This window comes from Carassius carassius, chromosome 20 (assembly GCF_963082965.1).
Source record: "Carassius carassius chromosome 20, fCarCar2.1, whole genome shotgun sequence".
Lineage (NCBI taxonomy): Eukaryota > Metazoa > Chordata > Actinopteri > Cypriniformes > Cyprinidae > Carassius > Carassius carassius.
The window spans coordinates 14,304,185-14,330,918 of record NC_081774.1 but is presented as its reverse complement, the minus strand read 5'-3'; the positions used below and the strand labels follow the sequence as shown (position 1 = coordinate 14,330,918).

The 26,734-nt window shown below is 36.2% G+C and overlaps 1 protein-coding gene across 6 annotated transcripts in view; it reads right to left on the bottom strand.

The window, feature by feature from the left end:
- The window catches only part of LOC132096423 (catenin delta-2-like), an 88,175-nt gene that overhangs the window by 34,936 nt on the left and 26,505 nt on the right, over positions 1-26,734 (bottom strand). For 3 of the 6 annotated variants that reach the window (XM_059501761.1, XM_059501762.1, XM_059501765.1), the window contains 7 exons: positions 16,637-16,671; positions 13,893-14,009; positions 7,751-7,917; positions 6,330-6,870; positions 5,983-6,126; positions 4,028-4,277; positions 1,989-2,045 (listed from right to left, as the gene is read on the bottom strand). In XM_059501761.1, coding sequence (XP_059357744.1) covers positions 1,989-2,045; positions 4,028-4,277; positions 5,983-6,126; positions 6,330-6,870; positions 7,751-7,917; positions 13,893-14,009; positions 16,637-16,671 — 1,311 coding nt within the window. The remainder of the gene's footprint in view (positions 1-1,988; positions 2,046-4,027; positions 4,278-5,982; positions 6,127-6,329; positions 6,871-7,750; positions 7,918-13,892; positions 14,010-16,636; positions 16,672-26,734) is intronic. The other 3 variants (XM_059501763.1, XM_059501764.1, XM_059501766.1) reach the window with 2 other exon arrangements.

Here is a 26,734-nt window from a genome sequence, read left to right as displayed (position 1 = left end):
GCTGCGGCGCCCGGGGAGCAGTTGGGGGTTCGATGCCTTGCTCAAGGGCACCTAAGTCGTGGTATTGAAGGTGGAGAGAGAACTGTACATGCACTCCCCCCACCCACAATTCCTGCCGGCCCGGGACTCGAACTCACAACCTTTCGATTGGGAGTCCGATTCTCTAACCATTAGGCCACGACTTCCCTCTAAGTCTTGTCTGTAATATTTTGATGAATGCAGAGAATCATAAATCTTTGGTAAATTATGAAAAAAACACACATTGCAATGTTAGTGTGATATAGAAAAGAAAAATAAATATGGGCACAAAGGTGAAAATAGAAAATTACAAAGGCAAACACAGGAAACCCACCTCAGCCATTGTAAGGCCATGATTTACAACATGGTCCACATGGCCCTTATTTCATCTGATATGCGCCTATATCTTTGGTCTTTTCTGTCTTTTGCTCTGTTTTGCCATTGCAACCTTCTGCCATGCATCCTTACTCCTATTCCTCCTCTCATCTGTTGATCCTGATCATTTCCTGGATCTTCATCGAATTTCAGAATTTGTAACCCTTGCGTTGTCCTCTGTCTATATGCTTTTCAACTGAAGGTTCATGAGATGCACCTTTGAGCTATTTCAGAGAACTGGTTTATAATTAACGTGATCTACATTTCTCTTCATTAGTGAAAGGCATGATTCACCTCCACAATTCATGGCAAATTTACAAAAGTCTAATAGAAAGTTTAAGACAACTAGATCAACCATTTTGCATTTAATAACTTATACAATGAACTAATGCCTAGATGTTTGCAAGACTACTGCACAGAGAACCACATAATACATTTTGAGTAACATTAGCAACTGATAATTTTGGAAACCACAGATAAATGTACATAATCAATTGCATGAATGTACCAAAGCAATCACAACTTGTTCAAAAGAATGAGAAACTGGTTTTATGATGTGTATAAATGACTAGATGATGTGGAGGTTGAACAAGTAGTTTTGAGAATTTCTTTTCTGATCTGAGAAATGCACCAAAGCGACTGAGAAAAACTGTAATATGCTTATAATCAATGATGAAAACAGGTGTACTGATCAATATTTTTGTAAAAACTGTGATACTTTTTTTCAGAATTCTATGATCACTAGAAAGCTCAAAAGAAAAGAACACATTTGAAATACATTTCAAAAAATTGATTCCATCCTTGTTAAAGTTTTTTGTTTTTTTTTGGAAAAAATGATATATTCATACAAAAGTTTATTTTGTGTCTTATCTTGTTTGATTCATTTAATTTTCAATGTTATGCCAATTCGTTCTAATTATAAATTTGACAATTTTATTGACACAACTATTTTTACCATGGTAAAAATGTAGTTTCAGCTTAATACACTTTAAAATGACAACCTGAACTAACTTCTATGTTAAAATATCTTTTGTTGCCAATAAAATTATTCCATTAAAATGTGGTACACAACAACACAATCATGGCTGTTGCTTGCATTGATAGGAAGACGATTGTGTAAAATAAAGTAAAAAGATAATAAGCATGCTTTAACATAAAATGATAACAAAACAATGAATAACAGCACAACATGAGACACACACACATGCACACACACACACACACAATGTGATGCTTTGCAGGAATGAACAAACTCTGGTCTCCTATGAAGTATCACTCCTAGAAAAACCAACACAGATCTGAACACCTCTTCGTGAAACTATGAATAATTTCTATCATTAAAACAAGCAATCAAAAATGACTTTGGACTTGACCACAAATGAACCTTTTTAGGGATGAATCAAAGTCTAGTGCTCTTACTGTAAAAAGAATGTGGAAATGTTGGAAGGAAATCCATAAAAAAAAAATTCTGACATATTCTGTAAAGCATAGCTTGGCTCAACACAGTCATGCTGCCCTAGCATATGATGTTGAGTAGAGAGGAGAACAGTGCTTTTGTTGATGAGGAGTAGAAATGTAAATAAATGTTGGATTACTTTGTCATTCTTTGCTCGGCTTGATTTTGATTCCAGACAAGGAATTCAGGGTCGTACCTATCAGGAGACAGGCAGAGAGAGAGACAGGGTAGGTGTCTAGCAAAAAGGGATTTGACATTAAAAATGAATGTATTTATGTTTAGCTGTCTTCTTGCTGCTGCATGAAAATACTACACACTTGCATTTGACTCTCATCATGCACTATAATATTTAATTGTTGCTTTGTTGGTTTTTATTAAAGAGGGGTCTCACACAACAGAAAAGAACTCCCAAATATACCACTCCGGTGTGAACTAGCAGTTGTAACAATTGATTTGTGGGCGAGATCAGCTTTCACATTTCCAGTCAGTGCAAGTACTGATATATGGTAAGAGGTCTTCTGCATTCTACTTTTAGAAAAGCAGTAAATTTCTCAAGACAATTATCAGGGGTTTTCAAACCTTTTAAGAAGGAGATAACCATATTTATTTGTCCTTGATGACTTTCAGAAAGTTTGAAAACCCCTTCACTATACAGGAGGTGCAAGGGGTTATAAATAATGCAGTGTTTTATCTCTATATATTACAATATTTTGCTACATATGACTATTACGTTTAAAAATGTTGTTTTATGTATTATTTACAAGGATTCTAGGTAATGAACTGTGGCTGGTATTGTTGCCAGACCCACCCTTTAATATACCAAACACTATTAGTGAACCAAAGATAAAAGACGACTTTGACATGTTCTGTAACAGTATGAAATTGTCTGTGCATATTTGTGCATTTGTTTGCAGCCAGTAAATGCAATGCATCACACGTCATACCATATCCACCATAGCCACTAGCAGTGAAAAGACATGGGAGAGAAACAAAAGCATGAGGAGTCAACAGAAGGGATGACAAGAAAAAAAATAAAACAAAAACCAAACAAAGTCAAATCAGCAGAAAAGGCAAGCAAACCAAAAAAAGAGAAAGTCCTATAATACACTCACAAGAGATGATTGTCGATGGCCTCTCAGCATATCAAATTAATGTCACACGATAAAACCAAAGATATGCTTAATACCAATTTAAAAAGTGAAAAGGGTGGAACCCACTAGCTATATAATCCATAAAAGCATGCTCTATAATTCCAGATTTTTTTTTACAATTGTAACAAATGTATAATATCTTTTTGTGGTTTAGTAAGTGTACACAGGCAAACTAAGGACTACAGGAAGTGACATCATGTAATTTATGATGTAGGGGAGAGTGAAGTAAGATGTGCCCTTAATCAAGCAAACTGCACATTTGTGACCAAAGATTTAGAAAGGAACCATCATGTACAGCTGCTTGTGACTGAGAGACGCACATAAATAGTGAGCATTTTTATTATCTACACTGATATCATAAAATATATCTTATATTGGTGAATTTGCCCATAGTTGTTTTTGGCAAAAAAAAAAAAATGTATGTACACCACCTTTCAAAACCTGGGGTAAGATGTTTATTTTAAATCAATACTTTTATTCAGCAAGTATTGCAAATTGGAGAAAGATTACAGATTTTTATAATGTAACAAACGATGTCTACATAAAATACATGCTCTTTTTTTATGAGTTTTTTATTCATCAAAGAATCCTTAAAAAATGTATTGCAGTTTCCACAAAAATACTGTTTTGAACACAGACAATAAGAAATATTTCTGCTAAAGATAATAAAAACATTATTTTAAATTGAAATAATGTTTCAAATATCTGAGCATAAAAGATTTCTTAAAAAAAAAAAAAACATGAAAAAAGTACTGGTCCCCAAACTTTTGAACGGTACCGTATCTGTGGGTTAAAGTGTGTCAGAAGCTTTGAGGTGTCAGCTTAAAAATGCTAAATAAAACTAAACAGTGGCACAGCTTACCCCACTCTCCCCTAACAGTGTCTTAATTGAACAACCTTTGTGCGTGTGAAGCATTATTTGATTTGTTAATCACTCAGCATGTCAGTTCGACTCTAATCCTCACTAACTGGGTGAAATCAACATATGCAGTTCCTTCAAGATGCATTAGACAGTGGAAGAACTCACCTGGGGTCCTTTTGGATGCTGTCCACAGATGGCGACCTGACCAGCGTTGCCTCCGGGGGCAGAGCAGGTCCTGATTTGCTGTAGGGTGAGTCTGTGGAGGGGCAGAACTGTAGTGTACGGTAGGGGTTGGCATAGTCGGCGGTGGAGGCACCAGGGCCAGTGGCATAGCCAGCACGAGGGAACGTTCCTGTAGCGTTCTGGCTTCCTGTGCGCTGCAAGGGTATGGGGTCAACACCAGGAGAAGAAGGGGCTACAACAGGAGAGTAGGCACAGGGCAGAAAGGTCAGGACCTGGTCACAGAAGCAGTTCTTTGGATCTTTGGGTGCAGCAAAGGGTGAAAAACATTGCATGTTGACCAGGTATTTCAGTCATAAGAGAGAAGGAGGACAGGAGGAGCAAAACAGAACAGAAATCATGTTAAACCATCAAAATAACAAACTGACCCATAATGACAGGTCTTCAGTAGGTGCTTTATTAGCTTGTCTGAGTGTGAATGCAAAACAGTTTTTTTCTCTCTAGTCTGCTTTTGTTCAGATTTGAATAGCTACCCAGAAACCACCACTGAGGGCTGTTCATCCTGACGGCAGAGGTTTCCAGCTGAATGGAGCTCAGAGCCGTGCTGGAAACATTCCCGCTTTAAAGTCAACACGAACATTTACTTTTTATTTCACAAGCCTGGTGTGCACGATATTATTTTTTATTATTTCAAATACACTTTTTTATGTTCATTTGTTTATTCTTTTATTTTTTTATGCCATGTCAGCACAGGATAGTTTAAAACACAACGCCAAGCAATAAATAAACTAACAGCATACAAACTGGAATAAAATACTTTTTTTTTTCAAATACTTTATTTTAAACATAAATTATGATAACAATAAATTATAAAAAAAATAAATGATGGGACCTTTTTAAAAATGTAAAGTAAACTTTTTTTTTACATGACTACATGTCACGATTCCACCAAGGAAGGTGATGAAGACAAAGATTTCCACAAAAATGTCTTGAATAATAATTTACATGAATGCATGAAAGATAATGACTCACATGTGACTTTAAATAATAACCGACAGTAAACTGAACAGAAAGAAGTTACAAGTGACGAGGGGCAAACAGACGATGGGAGTTAACTAATAATGACTAATGAGCAAATTAACTAAATAGCTTAAAGCGAACAGGAACAAAACCATACCATCGGATGTTGAATTTCAATAAAAACCAGATGGAAAGTTTGGATGCAAAGATTAAATATCAAATCCTGTCATCATTTACTCACACTCATGTCGTTCTTAACCTGTTTGACTTTCTTTCTTCTTGTGGAACCTAAAAACCTTCTTGTGGAACCTGCTTGGGTCCAAAACAACACTGAATGCCACTAACCTTTTGCATGAACAAAAAAACCCACTACGACACTTTACAAAATAAAAAGAAAGCAAGTCATACAGGTTTGGAATGACATGAGTTTGAGTAAATGAGTAACTGATTTTTGACTGAACATACGTGCTTTTTATGGCTGTAAAAGCAGAAACCCTGAAAACCACATCCATTAGCCTGCAAACATGTAAGTGTAAAGAAGCCTGTGCTTTTATATAGATTACACTGTTTTGTAGGCAAGGCATTTTGTAAAAGGCGTCTAGACATGCCATAACACACCATAAATTAGTTGTAAAGATATATTCTTTTCAACTGAAAACAAAATGTGAACGGAAGTAAACTGACTTTAAAACCTTAAAAGCAAAAACTTAATACTATCTGATCAAGTTAAAGAGATGATGTCTAGCAGCTCATTGCTATTAATTGGGCACTTGGGAAAACATTTCTATTTTGAACCAAAACAAAGCTGAAACAAGCCTTTTATTTCATAAACGTGCCTGTACCAGAGACACAGTGTTCTAGATGTGACGATTTTGTTTTTGACATTAAATTGTTAGAGAACCTGATGTCTGCTATCTTACCCTGGCCTTGGTTGAAGTTCCTCAGGGGGGCTTTCTGATAGACTCTATCCTCATAAATGGGGTCGATGTGGTGCTCAGGAGACTGCAGGGGTCTGAACTCCGAGCCCAGGTGACTGTGCTGACTGCTGTACGAACCCCTGGAACCTACATCAAGGACAAAGGCAGATTCTCAAGCACCATTAACCACAACAAAAATGCTATAAATACACTTGGAAACATCAGTGTCAAATTCTCATCCATCTGTCTGATGATGAAGTGTGAAAATGACCAGTGCTTATGCATTTTGTTGGTGATGCTACCGAACGGAAAGGTTGTATATCCCGCAATTGTCATTTTCTCGCACTGACCTGCCAGACTGCCGGGTCTCTGGAGGGTGGCGTTGGCGTACAGATCATGAGAGATCTTGTAATGATCGGTGGTGTGGAGCATACGCTTGGTGGGGGACAGAGTGGCATAGCTTCCTACTGCAGCGCTGAGCTGGTGTAGTGGAGACGAGCTGGAGGCATTGCCCGGTCCAGTCATGTGCAGCGGTGAAGAGGACGACCCTCCTCCCGCCGCCATGTTGATGGGAGAGCTGGTGCTGTAGGACTTGGCAAGCCGGCTCGGGGACTGCTTGGGAGATGACACCCGCGCCAAAGTGGCGTAGCTGGGCATGTCGGAGGCTGAGCCCAGCCTCTGCAGTTTGGATGGGGATCCCAAAGCCTGCATGGAAAAGGGAGAGCTCACTCGCTGGGCTGGTAGAGTGGAGCAGGAATAGTTTACAGGGGCTGCTGGCTGATCGTCAGGCATGTGGAATGCACTGCCATGACTCTGGGCAAAGGAGTCTCGAGAATGGGCCCGGGCGGCTGTCTCTCTGGCAGCCAGCTGGGCAACACGATTAGACGTCACCTAGAGGTAAGTGACATGTAAAGAGCTAAAATTTCACTCTTCTAGAAGCTGTGAGCTAAGTGATGGTGACCGACATGATATTTTCAAGGAAAAACTGGGGTGAATTCACTAAACTCTTGCACCACTTTTTGCGATTGGTAATTCAGTGCAGCAACAGTTCATAGTCCAGTATAAATCGGATGAGGATTGAAGCTGATAAAGAAAATTAGCATCTTGATTACAATTAAACTATTTTCATTAAATCATACTATTGATTAAACTTTGAAAAAAAAAATCACGGCAATATTTTTAGTGTTTTTGTTAAAAGTTGATGTGAGGAAAAGCACAACTTATTAATTTGTTGCATTGTTTTAGTTGTCGTACTAATTCAGACTGGAATAGACATTGTGGCCACAATTTAATTAAATTAACATGAGGGAAAAATTAATTAAACATAGCCATGAATAAAGATGTGGAGCAAGCTTTTTGTATCTGCATGTCATGCATGGGGAAACATCTCCAAAATTAACAAAAACATTAAACAACTCTGTTGATGCATTTTTTGTTATGTTTATATCTAAAATATTATTTAATATATGAAATGTTTGATTTGTCAAATCTCTCAACTAAAAATGAGATGCATTTAGTCTGAGTACAACTGACTAAAAAGAATGAACACTGAATACATTTGTAGATGATTTTCATAAGACAAATGACATGACCAAAAAAAAAAAAATACTAAAAACATCAAGGCAGTGCATGCACATAAATAGCGTTTTCAGCGGACGCACTACTTAGTGAATTCCCCCCCAGAGGGTTTTCTCATAAAACAGGGTAAAATTCACACGGTTTAAGAACAGAGGGTCAAAATCAGAGTTCTCACAAAGAGATGAATCCCCACCTGATTATAGCTATGTAACGCTCCTCCCACCTGACCACTGCGAGGAGGCTGGGAGGCCGATAGGTCGCCGAGGGCCAGGGTCTGGTTGCTATGGTAACTGACCGGATAGGGAAAGGTGCCCTCTTGATTATTGAGCTGCAAAGCACTCTGAGAGAGGATGCCTGGTCCTGTGAAAGGGACATTTGGGAAAAAGAAAAATAAGACGAAACAGTTCAACCTGAAAAATTTAAGATTAACTCTAACAATCACTCATTTATTTCCAACAGAGATACTGATTTGCAGTTTGTCTTTCATGCTACCTATCTGCATACAGAATTGATATTAATCTTGTAATCTTTGCATATATTTAACCATGTATAACTTCCTTTACAGTGACTATTTATTCTTGTGTGTAGCCAAGTATGACGATTGTAATGACTGTCAAAAGCAGTATGATGCCGTATTGCATTTACATAGAATCCAAGCCTAAAATCTAAACTTACATAAAACTTTATTTCTTCTGCTGTCTTGCAAGCTCAGGTAATTCCTTCAGGAGATAGAAATCTTGTTACCCTCTCTTCACTGTCCATATAATTCCCCATTTTACCTTCGGAAAATTGGTTAATTGCTTTACCATTTCATCTCATATTCTTTCATTGTCTTCCAGCCTCCGTCCACAGTTCTACACAGTTTTACTTTCTTTTATATGGCTCATTATTTCAAGCCTCACAGTGAGTAGATGGACAGAATAGGCATGCATAATTAATCACTGCTGGAAGACACTCAGTGTGCACACATTCAAGAAAATGGGGTCAGCATGAAGAGAAATGGCAGTCCCTACTCTTCGCTCGGCCCTCCTGTACTGACAGCCTGACACCGTGCCATACAGCAGTGGATCCCAGTCCTTTACAGTACGTCCCCCACAACCACATAAATAAGGCACAAGTACTGCTAGAAATGCATTCCTTTTAAATATTATACTGGATATCATTCAGAATGATCATAATACATTATTAAATTGGACGTAATTCACTTTGAAACTAAAAAAAAAATTAATACTGTTGGGGAAAAACAGCTTAAGCAAATTTACCCATCTACTGAAGCAGTTTGAGAAACTATATAAACTGGCTAAATAACGGCATTTCGTTTGACTGGCTGAGACATTTAATAGGATGAAAGTGCAAGTGAAATAAGTAACTGCTTCAGAAATACAGAGCATGTTATATTATATTGAACATTCTAAACACTTCAAAGGAGGACATAAGCATATGAGTATATCCACTTTGTTTAAAGACTGAAAGAAAATCAAAAACTTCACTAAGCAAGTGGGTCAAACCAATGATGCATGATAAAAGAAAGCAGAAATATTGATAGTTGATTAAATATTCATTTTGTATTCATATTTTAATAAAATGTTTGTAGTTTGAAGTTAAATGTAGGGTAACACTTTATTTTGATAGTCCACTTTAGACATTCTACTAGCAGTAAGTAACTTTGCAACTACATGTCAACTAGCAGTTAGTAGAGTATTAGTAGACTGTCTGCTTAATATCTTCTAACACTTTCTTTGTCAACTTATTGTCAACTTATACTAAGCCTAAATCTACCCCTAACACTAACCCTAAACCTACCCTAACAGTCTACTCTGAGAGTTAGTAGACATGTAGTTGCAAATTTCTGAGATTTAGTTGATATGTAGTTGACATGTAGTTACAAAGTTACTTATAGTCAGTAGAATGTCTAAAGTGGACTATCGAAATAAAGTGTAACCAAATGTAGATTTATTTATAGAAATGCTACATACAGTATATCGAATAGCATAGCATAAATTCATATATTTATATTATACTACAATAATATTTTCTTAATGAACATTCAAGGATGCATTAAATTGATCAAAAGTGACTTTTACATACCAAAAATTATATTTCAAATAAATGCTGTTCTTTTAAACTTTCAATTCAGCAAAGAATCCTAAAAAAAAAAAACTAAGTATCACTTTTCTTACAAAAGTATTCAACTCTGGCAATAATAAATGTTTAAATGCATTAAAAAAACTTACTGCTCCCAAGCTTTTGAATAATAGTGTACACTATGAGCATACACATGTTTAACAATAAATATTTAAGAATAAGAAGTGTTTAATTAAATAAAAAATAAAAAAATATTATTTAACATATGAATCATCAAAGTAATTGTTGTCCCTGTTTTAAAGTCATAATTTATGCTTTACAGGATTAACCAAGCAAAATCCTAATTACTTTATGGGAATCACTGCTATATAGTACCAGATATCAGCTGCATGCACAGAGACAAGTTTGCATGCGGTTTAATCTCTGACAGCCTGAAAAGTCGATAGTGACGTGTGTGGTTTTTGTCATGTTAACTGAAGCTTATTGGCGCACTGTCAGGGCATGTTTCTCCTCTTCTGAGGATGTCTGACAGCACCTAAAGATGTTGCATCTTTTAAAAAGGTTCCAGTTTGAAATGGCCCGACAGAGCCATAATGTTTGTTTACAAAGCATCTACATGCCACAACATGCTGTAAGATGAATTACAATTAGGTAAAACCTTATTTTAGTGATATTAACTTGCAACATTTTTTTCTCTGATTCTCTTTCAAACTAAAAATAGGCTGCAAATAGGAAGATTAAAAGAAAACCAATAAAGGTTTGCAGTCTGTGAAAAGATTTCCAAAACTGACACAGACATACAGTAGAGAGTCTAAACCACTGAAGATGATAACTGGGGCATTTCAGATGACCCAGTAATATCAGAAACTGTCCGACTGCGGTTATTGAAAATGGCTGGAGTTTACTACTATAACCACTTTAGCCACTATCAGATTCAAAAAGAGGCACATTTCCAGTAAGAGCTGAAAGTTTCATAAATCCATAATCAGAAATTCTGGTCCTTCTCCAGTCTCAACCCAAGCATTTAGACATTTTAAGATGCCATTTGCTGCATACAGAGTGGTTGTGCAGTGGACAATCTATGTCCAGGTGGCTGGTCACTTATCTGTTTGGGGAGAGGGGTTTTATCTCCACACTTGAATTGCATTTTAAATCAAGAGCCAATAAATATTTCAGCTCAATTCTATTTATAACTCACAACTACAGAGAGTGCAACCTCTAGAGCCGAGTAAATAAATACAAAACATACTTTATCTGTCTTGCAAGATAGTTCATTAAAAACCATTAAGGGTCAATGTATCCATGTACGCTGATTTATTTAGCAGCTTGCTCAATATTTAATGTTCTAGATCATGCTTTAATTTGAGTTTCCTGCAGTTAAGTTGGTTTAGTTACAGCTGTGTCAAACTACTTGTGTAGCACTGATAAGATGAATCAGTAATTGACACTAATAATGGCTAGTGTGAGTGAAGGCTATGTGTAGTGTATCTGTGATAATTAAACCTAGGCATAGAGTCTAGATACTGAAGCCAAGATCAGAAAATACATCTCTCTCTCTCTCTCTCTCTCTCTCTCTCTCTGTCTCTCTCTCTCTCTCTCTCTCTCTCTCTCTCTCTCTATATATATATATATATATATATATATATATATATATATTAACAGTGTTGGGGAGTAACTAGTTACATGTAACGGCGTTACGTAATTTAATTACAAAATTATTGTAACTGTAATTAGTTACAGTTACTACGAAAAAATGAGTAATTAAATCACAGTTACTTATGACATTTTTAACGATTACAAAGGGGATTACATTTGAATATTTACACACATCCACATACAGATTTAACTGATTTCTTTCCCAAATTGCACTGACTATTCTGAGACATACGCCCTAATAATTTCCGGGATGCGGAAACATAATAGTCTGGTTCGTAGAATCCAGTCATAAAAACGGAATGCCTAACGCGGACGGAATATCCCACATTTTGGATGACTAAATCAACAGTAGGTCAGTACACTTGAATCAAAACATGACATGGACTAGTGTCTGTGAATATTAAGCCCCAAAAATGCAATAGCCTATATGACTTGCACATTCTGCCTGTCTGTGGAAACCAGGCGCGGACTGGACACCTGGAGAACCGGAACAATTCCCCGTGGCCTGGCAGCCGATTTTGCCCCACTATTTAATATCATTATTGTATAATTGCCTGCCGAATGTAGCCTACTAAAGCGATCATTTGCGAATCTGCCATTTGATAATTAAATCTCTAATAAGTCATAAAGTGTTAGTCATGACTCGCGCGCTCTCTGCGCCTCCGCCAAACGGTTTGGATCAGACTCAGAGTAATCAATGCGAGAGAGAGAGAGCGAGAGAGAGAGAATAGAGTGGACTGTGGAAGCGCACAGCTGGAGCAGAGAAGCAGAACTACTGTTCAGGGTTTCAGGTTAGTTTCATCTGTAAAGATGCTTTTTTTGTCTTTGTTTTTTTATTTATTTAATCAAGCAGCAGCACGTTGCTCACCAGTCATCACTCAAAAATACTATATAAAGGACATCATTATTATCTGTTGTAATGTTACAGTAGGAATTTATCTGAAAAAAAATCCGATTTTTTTATTGGTTTAGGGGGAGCTACGACAGACAACAACACAACCCTTACGAAAATTTACATTTTAATATTTAACTATAAATCCAGAGAAAATTGGAGTATTACTATTGTTTAACTGTGGTAACCAAAAATGTAAAATTATTTTACAAATGTATTTATTTAAAAATAAATACAAATCCATTTGCAAAAAAACAAAAACAAAACAAGGTTATTTTACTTTTATATAGGCTAATAAAAGCAAGGTTAATTGTTGTAAGGGAAAAACATGACTCGTGTACAGTATTAGGATTTTTTTATAAAGATATTGTAGTATTGTAGAGTATTGTATTGTAAAGTATAGTTTTGTTCAATCTTGAGTATTAAAGTCACGAGAGAGATGGATAACAGGGCAAAATAAAGAGACTGAAGAGAAAAATGGAAGTGAAGGTGCAGTTCAGGAGAGAACTTTTAATTATTTTGCATATCCCCAAATTAAAGATTTAAACCTTTTTTTATGTCAGGTCCATACAAAAAAATAGTTTTGTCCATGAATTTGTTTGTATGAGTTTGAATTTTCCAGTCTGATTTTTTTCCCAGTCCACCCCTCCTATAAATTAATGGCAAAGACATGGTTTCATTTACTACACATATGCCTACTTAAGCTCGCAGTGTTTTCAACCTCTGCCATCTCAATATAGGAGTACACGAGCTCATAAACATAATTTCTTGAACTGCTCTGTGTCACTTCATGAGCATTTTACTTATTTTGAGAAAACTATCATCATATACAAAGAGACAGCAGTTTAAAAAAAACACCAATGTTTCAGGAGTTTAGTACACAGAATACGTCACATGCTTATTAGATAACTGTATTTAAGTTGATGTATATGCTTTTATTTATTATTCTTTAATTTTCACAAATTTAGAAAAGTAATCAAAAAGTACTCAAAAGTAATTAGTTACATTACTTTAATAAAGTAATTGAAAAAGTTACACTACTATTACATTTTAAACAGGGTAACTTGTAATCTGTAACCTATTACATTTCCAAAGTAACCTTCCCAACACTGTATATTAATTAATTCAAATGTGTCCATGTGAACCATATTTTTAGTTTATCCGGAAACCTTTTTTATGCTACTGTATATCTCAGGCTCCTTTAAATGCTGAGGAACTAAGCCTTTGAAAATATAGCAACTGTTCAAAGTATTCATATTTTTAATCTGTTCAGATGAGGTGGGCCTGATACTCTCAGCAGGGTGAATATGCTTTTTGACATACTTCATTGGAACCTCCTTGAATTTGTTGCTCAAAAAAACCCCCAGAAATAACCTGTACTTCGTGCATTAAGCTACTATCATGCAAAATAAGGAAGGCAGTGAGTCTCACTCGTGAATTTCAGAAAGCTGGAGGATATACCAAGCTCATGTGGATACACTCTATAGAGCAACACCTGCAAGCTCATATTATGGACTGTAACACACACATTTCTGTAAAAGAACACTCAGATAATGCAAATTACAGTCCCTGACTATCAATCATTTCATCTTAAGATCACAACTCTGCAGGATCAGAACATTTAGAAGTCATTAGCATTGTTGTTCACTCTCAGTAGTTTCTTAATTGTGTTAAACTTCCAGCATTTAAAACGGCTCCTTACTTTCGCCTGCAGTGAATTCCTGTGAATCCAGAATACCAGATTCTTGAAGAGATCGGATGCAGGAATCTACAAGTTCCAGACCTGTGGTGAGCTCCTCCTCTATATCCTTCTGTCCGTCTGTGAAAAAAGAGATGAAAGATAACTTCATCTAGCAGGCTAATAAAAACACCTACGGCAGAAAATAAAACAGCTCCATATGATGAGTGTTTCAGTAAGCTGGTAGTTACTCAGCAAGGACTTAATGTTTTACCATGTTACATTTTGATTACTGTTAGGTTACATTGCATTAAAATGCTTTAAAAACATTCTATAATTTAAAACTGAAAGAAGTAACAATAATGTGCAGTTTACATAGTCAAATCACATTTATACTATGCAAATAAAACCAGACCAATCTGCATCATTTAAATTTTTTAAATAACATAATCTGTACTTCTGATTTAGATATTATAAAATAATTAGATATTAGACGATAATTTTATTTACAGAAAGTAGGTTTATGTCTAAAAAACAATCATATGCTGGTTAGATTATGTGATTCATATAAGCTAGTCTGTGAGAAATTAATTGACTTTTTAAAGGGTTAGTTCACCCAGATAGCAAAATTATGTATTTAATAACTTACCCTCATGTTGTTTCAAACCCGTAAGACCTCCGTTCATCTTTGGAACACAGTTTAAGATATTTTAGATTTAGTCCGAGAGCTCTCAGTCCCTCCATTGAAGCTGTGTGTACGGTATACTGTCCATGTCCAGAAACATAAGAAAAACATAATCAAAGTAGTCCATGTGACATCAGAGGGTCAGTTAGAATTTTTTGAAGCATCGAAAATACATTTTGGTCCAAAAATAGCAAAAACGACGACTTTATTCAGCATTGTCTTCTCTTCCGTGTCTGTTATGAGAGAGAGTTCAAAACAAAGCAGTCTGGATATCAGGTTCGCGAACGAATCATTCAGTTCACCAAATCGAACTGAATCATTTTAAACGGTTCACATCTCTAATACGCATTAATCCACAAATGATTTAAGCTGTTAACTTGTTTAATGTGGCTGACACTCCCTCTGAGTTCAAACAAACCAATATCCCGGAGTAATTCATTTACTCAAACAGTACACTGACTGAACTGCTGTGAAGAGAGAACTGAAGAGGAACACTGAGCCGAGCCAGATAACGAACAAAACATTGACTCATTCACGAGTCAATAACCGTTTCTGTCAGACGCATCCGATTCGTGAACCGAGGAGCTGATGATACTGCGCATGTGTGATTCAGTGTAAAGCAAACCGACACACTGAGCGTCTGAACCGAACTGGTTCTTTTGGTGATTGATTCTGAACTGATTCTGTGCTAGTTTTATGAGCCCAGATAAACCGAGGCTTGAATCAAGGGCAATCATCGCCAATGACACCATTACGTTGAGCGCAAAAGAACCGGTGAACCGTTTTCTTCAACCGGTTTATTGAATCGAACTGTCTGAAAGAACTACTGGTGATCAGAAAACCGATGCAACCAGTTCTTGACTTGTGAACGAGTCAGTCTGTTGTTGAACTCTCTCTCACAACAGACATGGAAGACAATGCTGAATAAAGTTGTTGTTTTTGCTATTTTTGGACCAAAATGTATTTTCGATGCTTCAAAATATTCTAACTGACCCTCTGATGTCACATGGACTACTTTGATGATGTTTTTCTTACCTTTCTGGACATGGACAGTAGACCATACACACAGTTTCAATGGAGGGACTGAGAGCTCTCGGACTAAATCTAAAATATCTTAAACTTTGTTCCAAAGATAAACGGAGGTCTTACGGGTTTGAAACAACATGAGGGTAAATTATTAATTACATAATTTTGCTATCTGGGTGAACTAACCCTTTAAGGAAATATCAAAAAAGGCTACACTAAAGTCTTAAATGTAATGTCAAAATGTTTCTGGAGCATTGTGACAATATGTATTATTATTATTGTCATAATATTATTAATATGTATATGTGTTTCTGTAGCTCAAATTGTAGAGCATTGCTTTAACAAGCGCAAGGTTGGGGGTTCGAATCCCAGAGAACGCATGTTTGGAAAAAATTGTTAGTCTGAATGCAATGTAAGTCGAAATGCATAAATTTAATTTAATGTATTATGTAAAACACAAACACACACACACACACACACGCACACAGTATCAGACTTTTTAAGTATATTAATTGAAATGTTATCTCAACCTTTTCACAACATTTTTACAATGTAGTTTTGGTAGCTATACTTATTGTGATTAAGGCCTAAACATTTTGAAGTACAAAACCCACCAATGAGGAATCTACTAAAAAAATGTGATTTGAACTTGCCAGGAATGAGAATGAGATGCTTAATCTGGATTTGTTTTGATGCTTCATCAAGAGCCCAGTATTTTAAAGAGTGTGGTGTGACCGCAAGCTCATGAATCATTTATCTGCTGCACTGCTCTTGCTCTTCAATCTCAGCCTCTCCTCAGTGTTTTATGTTCTGGAAGGCAGAGGTTGTCATCTTTGGCTAACGTTTTGCTGTAGCAAAGTCAAAAGTCAACATGTTTCACTCTGACATGCACGGTTTACCACGTGGGCTGCTAGATGATGACAACTGTCAAAATGCATTGGAAAAGGTGCTCTTCATGCAACATTCAACCTTCTTGTAAGGTTGAAATTATGGATTCCAAAACAATGGGCTGAAGAGCAAGAAAATTCACTTTTTAGCTAGAAAACAGTCCAGTTACCTTGGTTGTTCCAGCGAAACTTTTCATCTGCAGAACTGTAAGTTAAAGGATAGAACAGGTTTAGATACATCATCAACACAAACACTGAAGTGAACGCAATCTTTTACCTAATGTAACAATCCTACGCCTGTAACTGACCATTTTTAACTTCACTACATGGTCACAAGTGTGTGGGCACCTATACTGTATGAGCTTGTTGAATATTTAATTTCAAATTCATGTGCATTAATAGGGAGCTGGTCATCTGTTAAAGCTTCCAATTTTCTGGTAAAGAAGACACAAGAGAATTAGTGCGGTCAGGCATGATGGACTCTAGCTCGTGATTTATTCCAAATTTGTTCAGTGGTTCTCAGTGAACCATTTCTTCATGGACCTTGCTTTGTGCACAGGAGCATGATTACACTGGAACAGAAAAGGGCCCTATTTTACTGTAAATGTTTGTTTAAGGAAACTGTATGGCCTTATGCTTGATCCTATGCACCTGTTAGTAAAGGGTAAGAATGTGAGTAAAACAGCCAAATCTTCTAATTAAATGTGGGCGTCCACATACAGTACACTGTTGTTATTTTATTTAACTTTTTAATATTTTTATTTAGCAAGGATGCATTACATGTATCAAAAGTAACAATAAAGACCTTTATAATTTTCCATTTCAAATAAATGCTGTACTTTTAAACTTTCTAGTCATCAAAGAATCCTGAAAAAACTCAGTCTCACAGTTTCCACAAAAAAATTAAGCATCACAACTGTTTTCAAAATTGATAATAAATCTAAATAATAAGGATATCAGAATGATTTCTGATGGATCATATTACACTGGAGACTGGTGTAATGGCTGATGAAAATTAATTTTAAAACATGTACAATACATATACAGTATATACAGTACAGACCAAAAGTTTGGAAACATTACTATTTTTAATGTTTTTGAAAGAAGTTTCTTCTGCTCATCAAGCCTGCATTTATTTGATCAAAAATACAGAAAAAACAGTAATATTGTGAAATATTATTACAACTTAAAATAATAGTTTTCTATTTGAATATACTTTAAAAAAATAATGTATTCCTGTGATGCAAAGCTGAAGTTTCAGCATCATTACTCCAGCCTTCAGTGTCACATGTAACATCCAGTCTATCACATGATCATTTAGAAATAATTTTAATATTCTGATTTATTACGAGTGTTGGAAACAGTTCTGCTGTCTAATATATTTGATGAATAAAAGGTTAAAAAGAACAGCATTTATTCAAAAAAACATAAAAAAAAAAACAATTCTAATAATATATTTTTTTTACTATCACTTTTGATCAATTTAACACATCCTTGCTGAATAAAAGTATTGATTTTATTTTTTTAAAAAAAGAAAGAAAAAAAAATTACTGACCCCAAATTACTGACCAGTAGTGTATATTGTTATTACAAAATATTTATATTTTAAAAACATAGCTTCTTTTTTTTTTTTTTTTTTTTTTACTTTTTATTCATCAAAGTATCCTAAAAAAGTATCACATGTTCTGAAAAAATATTAAGCAGCAGAACTGTTTCCAACTTTGATAATGAATCATCATATTAGAATGATTTCTAAAGGATCATGTGATAATGATCCTAAAAATTCAGCTTTGCATCACAGAAATAAATGATAGTTTAAAGTATAATAAATTTAAAAACAATTATTTTAAATTGTAATAATATATCACAATATTAAAAAAAATTCTGTATTTTTGATCAAATAAATGCAGGCTTGATGAGCAGAATAAACTTCTTTCAAAAACATTAAAAATAGTAATGTTTCCAAACTTTTGGTCTGTACTGTATATATATATATATATATATATATATATATATATATATATATATATATATATATATATATATCACAATATTACAGTTTTTACTGTATTTATGATAACATAAATGCACCCTTAGTGAGGATAAGTGATTTAAAAAATCTAACCGACGAACTTTTAACCATGTGGTTTTGCTAAATACTTTGGCTGCCATAAACTGCTTATGTAACTGTTTACCCATCAAGTTAATAAACCCATGTGCACAGTTTCTGAATCACATAACTCACTGATCGATGAAGTATCATCTCCGTTGTAGAACACACAAACACTGACTATGATGGTTATGGATTGGGTGGAAATGAAGGCTTGAGGAAGAACGTAGAGCCATATACCCCTAATCAATGACCAGCTTTGCCACTGCACGGTAAATACCGGCCTGCCTTATCCATAACGCTATCAGGAGGCTAAACGCTCACCCACTGTCCTTGGAGCCTTACAGCAGCTGCTAAATCACTCTATTGATTCTCTTCCGGCGAGTGTGTAAGGATTCATTTTGTGGGGCTGTCTATGTTTGTGTGGGGGGTGATGAATCGCAGAAGATAACAAAACGCCACATGTTAATAGGGCCACGGCGCTGTTCTCCTAAAACCCATTCATCACTGATTCTTCCACGAACAATGCCTAGACAGAGACAGGTCCCGGAGAGTGAGCAACAGTGATGAGCCACAAGGCATTTTTACCCAAACCCCCGTTTTAATGAGTGAGTTGACCTGCATTCAAACAAGCATTAACTTTTTTTCATCCTAATATCTCCCTATAAAAGACAATTACTGGCTAAATATGTCAGGTAATTACTAGCAAATAAATAAATAAGTCCTGTAAGGTAGATAAACACAGATTCAGTTCTACGGGACTAACACATGAAATAAATAAATAAAAAAACACGTAATTGTTCCCATTGGTTGTGATATCGCTCTCGAAGACGTCTGGCTAGATAACATCACATTGATAGCACAGAATGAGTCTGTCTTCATGGGGATCATTAAAGCCTTTTAGGATGAAGATATTTTCCTCTCCTAAGATAATTAACTTGAGAATAATGACATGACAGATGAGGCAATCACAGCTGTGGGTCATTGTTTGGTCAGTAGTTAATCACGGTTCTTTATGTGCTCCATTTCCATATTGACTCAACATATTAGCTGAAACACTTGGAGCAATGTGATTTGGGCCATTACAATTAACACACTGAGTTAGTGTTCTTTGCCTCTGTTCTGGCTAATTTTATTCGTCTATATAGTTCTGCAATTTTTCACTATATCACAGTCATGGTCAAAAAAACAAAGGGGCGTGAATGTCAAACAAATGCGATGCTAACATTGGTGAATCTATGAATAATCTCATCTGATGTTGAATTGTTAAGAGCACCTTTAATGGTGTTCAAAGGTGGCATTTCATACCTTTTTAGCTCAGGTTATAACAAAACCTTACCTTAAAACACCACCTTAATTTAAGTTAATTAATTTGCTTTTGTTGTTTATTGCAGTATGACAAATTTTGGTATAGCTTACTGAAACTTACAATGCAGTTTCTTCATTCGCCATTCAAACAGATCTTCTTATTGAACACTCAAGCATTCCCTGTTGACATTTCCGGACCAGCTGAATGTGGCATTCAAATATAAATATCTAGGGACAGCACATCTGCAATGCTATATTAACCATCAATAGAGACATATAAAAATGTAAAACAGGTAAAGAAATGGTTTATTATAAATTATATATAATTTAATTCATGTTTAACATAATGTGTATTATAATGTCAGATACTGCATTAAATAAATTTATATATTTATTTAATGCTGTTATACTTTTAACAGCATTAAATTAAAGCTGCAGACTTTAATTTTTTTGTGTTAAAAAATTACAACATTGACATAATAAGCGAGTGCACCATGAATCCATTTTCCAAACCGTGTTTTTGGCTTGTCCTGGATCACTACGGTACAACTATAATGAATTTTTCTATTCTGACTATTAAGACTGGTTTGGGTAGGTACCACTGCGGAGTAGCCCAGTATCTGTGTGATTCACCATAGACAAAAACTGAGAGAACTAGCTACCGACTACAAAGTTCTTCCGCAAGGCGCATGGCGGGGGGGCTGGGGCGTGGTTGGTTGGTGGTTAAAGTAGTGTGAAAATATGTCATTTCCAAACCTTAAATTCATTTTATTCAGTTACTGTTATGCATATCGATCATAAACACAGCTAAAAAGCTTACTACCAGTGGCCTTTACAAAACTTAACATCTAGCACAGTTTTATCAAAGGCAGAATACAAAATGTTTCAATACAAGCATTTCAGTCAAATGTAATTTAAGCAACATTTAAACCTTTAACCCACGGGGGAAATCAACCCATTAACAGTTTAAAAGTAGCCACAGGAAAAAAAAACGCAGACTTGGCAACCCTGCATTCAACATGAGCTGTAGGAGTCAGACCATGATGGAGGATTTGCTGCTCAACAGATCCTGAGCTTATTAGCAAATATCTGATCTTACTTTCCACAAAGCGTGCATGATCGCGTAAACAGAAGTGAAAGTGAACAGTGAGCGCTTATTTAAAAGAGATTTAAATACTTTGCATATTGATAGATGCTCCCCAGATGCACAAAAATGATGCAATATTAGAATGTTTGCAGGAGCGGGCAATAATGGTCAGAAATTCAGTGGGAGCGGGATTAAGAAAACTGTCCCTTGTGGCATCTAATACAAAAACACACACAATCATTGACGACTGTAGAAAGCAAAAGCTGAATCCCAGACATTTTGGGCAGTTCATTTTTTTGATCCAAAAAGAGGAAATGTCCGGGAAAAAGAGGAAATATGGTCACTTCTTACGTCATGGCAATGTACAACACAAAGTACCTCAGACAGAAAACACTTAACGTAACACATAAATGCGTCTAACTAATGTAAATCAAGCAAGCTAGTATGCACAGGCCACAAAGTGTTGGTGAAATAACACATTAGTGGACCAGAGGGAATAATATGGAATTTTTTCCATATAAAGCTTCTTGCACAAAATAAATCCAAGCACTTTCAAGGACCTGTGTCAATGTATGCTTATTTTTTGTTACTTTCCAGGGCCTTGAAAATTTTTGTTCAGATTCACAAACTTTCAAGGATTTCAAGGACCCGTGGGAACCCTGATATCCATACATACATACATACATACACAACAACACAATAAGACTTAATTTTTTTCAAAATCCAAATTATGTTGTGGACCTTGCATTACAAAACCTAGCTGCCTAAACTGCAGTTATACAAAAAGGGTTTTTGTGTATGTTTGTTAGAGCCTGTTTGGATTGTCATAGGAGAAAGAAAGCCGAGATTTTGGTGAGAAAGAGAGAAAGTGTGCTATGAAAAGCTGGAACAAAGCTGAGAGTGGCTTTTGTTCCCTGCTAACGTATGTGAAAAAGGGAGGGAGAGGAGCAGGCCGGCCCCAAACCTCTGCGGGTCAATGAGCGCCTCCCAACTGACAAACAGAAAGACAGACACATGCCATCAATAAACAGAGGCTGCCTGCTATTTCAAGCTAAATTTTACCACAGTTATATATATATGTTTTATATATTGAGTAGAAGAATGAATTTAAATGTAAAAACACATAACTTACAAAGCAGAATCTCATATAGATTTGTGTTGAAATTTAGATTTCACACATAAATCTAACCATGTCTTTGATCATGGGGGTAGGGCTAACTACTTTCCCATGTCTTCAGTTTGTTGTATAAGCTATGCTGTCCCACAGAGCATGTGAAAGGGCTTCACATGATTATATTAATGAGTGCGGAGCAAAGGCACTCATCTGTAAAAGCTGGCCCACCCATTATTAAACTCCAGATGAGTGGGACTAATATAGTCCTTGTTAGTCCTGGTAATGTATGTGAGATATAACATATAGAGCAATTTAACATGTAACTTTTCAGATAGACAGACAGAAACAATTTATTAAATCAATTAGGGTACTATGATTAAAGAGACAGTTCACCCCAAAATGAAAACAATCTGTAAATTGTAAATTCTGACTTAATTTCTTAAGTGAAACACAAACTGTGATTTTTTTCAAGAATATCCTGCCCACGTCTTTCTATGAGAATAAGAGCTGTCAAGCTCTAAAGTGACTAAAAGTACTATAAAAGTACAATACTCCAAGTCTTCTGAAACTATACAATATCCTTCTGTGTGGAAAAGATAGTAATGTAAGTCATTTTGCCAATAGAAGCACTCCTACAGTCTATAAAAAGTCAGTTTAGCAAGGACAAGAGGAAAGCAGAAACAATCCTGTGTGGGATTTTGGACTCTTCATGAGATGATATACGATACACTACAAATCAAAAGAGATGTAACACAGTCCTCAGAGAGGAATACATTTCAATCCCATTGAGAGGGAGCATCCTGTAATGAGAGATCCCCTCTTGTAGTGCTGAATCATGGCTGTTCTCACAGCAGAATTGTGTCAGTGGATAAGAAGGCGATGGCTGGTGTGGCACAGAGGCTGTACAGCTGCTCTGTTATGGCAAACACTCTTTTACGGTGTATTACTATGACTGGCATGAAGGTAAAATACTCTTACTACCAATCACAGCAATATAAACACCAGTCCCCAGACACCTCTGCAGCCCAGGCTGGCACAAAATGGCTCTCGTCTGGAAACTGCCTCATGAAAATTTATAGTAGTTTTAATATAGTAACACTAACTGTGGTGCAAAACTGTGGTAACTGTAGTACTTATATGGAATACCATGGTGTGTCTGTAAACATACACATAATATATATATATATATATATATATATATATATATATATATATATATATATATATTATTTTGGATGTGATTAATCATGATCAACCGTTTAACAGCACTAATATATATATATATAGATAGCAGCCCTATGGGTACTATTCAAGAACTATGGTAAATTTAGGTAAGGTCACTACATTTCCACTTGCAGTATTTCAAAAGGAGTTTCCAGACCCACTCACAAAAATGTTTTTAACATTCTAAATGCTAAAAAAAGATAAACATTGATTTAACCCCAGTGTGCCACCATGAGGCTAAGACAACAGCAGTTAGCCTGAGCAATAACAGGATCAATCACACATTTCCTATTGCAAGTGTACTTTCTAAAAGGACGAAGTGTTATTTTAAGTGCATCTGAGGATGTGGTGGATCATTAGGCTGACAGCATGAGTGATGTCACATGTGGGGAAGCTCAGTGGTTGAGATCCACACTATGCCAGGCTGTCTTAGTTAAGCTAGTGTGCTGCTTTGTCACAAGGCAGATAAAGCATGTGTCGCTTCCATTGACTGTAATATATATGTAATATATGTAATATAGTCGAAAGACAATTTCCTCTGTGCAAGAATACATTAGAACCACATTAAGGCCCGAAACATTACCATTAAATGATAATACAAGATTAAGTTGAAAAAAATAATACTATGATAAATTACAAATTATGACATTTCAATAACAATCTGTTAATAACAAAATCTGTTATACAATATTATAAATCTCTTCCAAATATTCATTTGCATTCAGCATAACCTAGTTATCTTTGCAGGGTCACCCCAGTAATTAAGATGCAAACAATATCCTTGTCTCTAAATCACCAGTCTGGGTTTAGTCTATGGTTCATAACTGAACTTGGGTAGCAGAAGAAGCTTTCATCACCCCTTAAGACTGACAGATTGCTTGCTAAATCAATATGCTCTGTATTCCCTTTACTGTACAGGGAGACACTTAGTGTGAGTCAGCCAGTGCAGCAGACACCCTTAATATGTGTAATATCCTGTAAGAATGGAGAGAGATTGTCTGAGCACAGGGTGCACAGGCAGATGGGAAGGTTTCTTACTGCCACTGCCCTTAACCCTATCCCAGTTCTAGACAGGTTCGACAAGATAAAAGAGGACATTCTGAAACAACATTGGACCCCACTGACTTTGACAGTATGGATACATTAAAGTCAGTATTTTCCTTTAAAGGATTAGATCACTCCAGAATTAAAATGTCATGATAATCTATTCACTCCCGTGTCATTCAAGATGTTCATGTCTTTCTTTCTTCAGTCAAAAAGAAATTAAGGTTTTTGAGGAAAACATTCCAGGATTTTTCTCTATATAGTGGACTTCAGCAGGGACCAATGGGTTGAAGGTCCAAATTGCAGTTTCAATGCAGCTTCAAAGGGCTCTACACGATCCCAGTCGAGAAAGGGTTTTATCTAGTGGATCGATCAGTCATTTTTTAAAAATTTGTATACTTTTTAAACACAATTGCTCATCTCAGCTCTGCGATGTGCGTTCACAAATTCATGCATTACTTATTCACATTGGAAAGTAATAAGTGTAGTGCCCTTTGAAGCTGCATTGATACTGCAATTTGGACCGTCAACCCATTGTTCCCCATTGAAGTCAACTATATATGGAGAAAAATTCTGGAATGTTTTCCTCAAAAACCTTAATCTTCCACAGTATGGAAGTCAATGGCTACTGTCAACTCTTTGATTATCAACATTCTTCAAAGTATCATTTTTGAGCTCAACAGAAGAAATAAAGTCATACAAGTGTCACGCTGTCTGGTCTCTGTTTCCCTGAGTCTCCACTAGTGGTCTCACTTACCCATAGGCACCTCACCGTAGGCACTACAATTCCCACATAGCCTTGTCCCTTCATCACAGTAATTGCACTCCTGTTAATTGCACTCAGGTGTCTTCACTTGATAGTCATTACCCTCCCTATATTAACCGGTCTTATTCTGTTTGTCTGGATGGAGTCCTTTCATTCCGTCACCCAGTTTCCTCGCCTTCCGAGTTTCCTCGTCTTCCGAGTTTCCTGTTCCAGTTCCTATTCCCGTTCCTGTTCTTTCCCTGTTTGTTTGTTGTTGGATGGATTTATGGTTTTGACCCCTGCTTGTTGGACTCTGATTTGGATTACCCATTAAAACCCACACTGCGATTGGATCTCTCGTCTCCTGTGTTTCCCTGGGTCTCCGATCGTAACAACAAGTTTGGAACAACATGAGGGTGAGTAAATGATGACACAATTTTCATTTTGGGGTTTTTGTTTTTGTTTTAGTTAACTATAATAACCCTGCACCAATCTACTAAAAGCACCTTGACCTTCACTAACCATTACCTAACTAAATAATAACCTGCATTGTTTTTGCACCAGAAACACTAAAGAAATGTTGCACATCATATAATGGTACAAACAGGCTCAGAAATGTTGCACTTCATAATGCACAATTTCTGTTCTTGATGCTTGTTGGGTAGCCTATAGGTGAATAGATTCCAGAATACTACCACACTCTGACATACTTTACCCAAACCGTGCTCCAGGCACCTGAATTGGCCTTTGCCATAATGCTTAAAGTGCACTTTTCTATACTGTATTTTTTACTTCATTTACATTCTCACGGCACGCTGCTATTTCAGCTCACTCAAAGCTTAGTTAAAGTAGATTGCTGGTGGTTAGTGAATATGAAACAGATTTTTATGGTGAAATTCAGAACACAAAACTGTTCAGGGAATTTGGCACACCATCTTTCTTTCTATAAATGTATCCTCTTCAAGGGTAAAGAGAAATATAATCCATTTCCATACAGTCTCAATGGACAAGCCTTTCAATGTTTTCTTTCCTTTTCATGTGCAATTTCAAAGAAAGTGGGTATTTGATACTAGATATACATTCATGCATTTTATTTTTATATTTAGGAAAATGCTTTTATTCAAAGCAGATTACATTGCAATCAAGGTACACGCTTTGTAGCTGGCATCATAACTCTACCAACTGAGCTGCAGAAACAGACAAAAAGCTTGTTGGTGCATATAGCAAATACTGAAATAATGTACATGTATTACAAACAGAATACTAATAATAGTATTTTCCCATTGCCTACTGTATAGAGAGAAGCTCTCGCTTGCCATTATACTACAGTGAGATTAGAGAATTAGAGCTGTCAAACACATTGTCTCCTCAATACAACTTATTTACACCACATACCAACAAAGCATTATCTCTCCTCAAGGCACACATTGTAGACACGTACACTGTGCCAGCGCAGTCCGAGCTCACAGGAGACTGGTGGACTAATCTGGCAGGCAAACAGTCAAACAGTTTTGGCTTAATACTCCCTCGCTGTGCTCGACAGACAGCGTTTAGTGAGACAACTCCACACTACAGGATAGGGCTCAACAGTGAACGTCTAGTATCGAGTCAAAGGCCTGACTCAGAGCAGCAGATG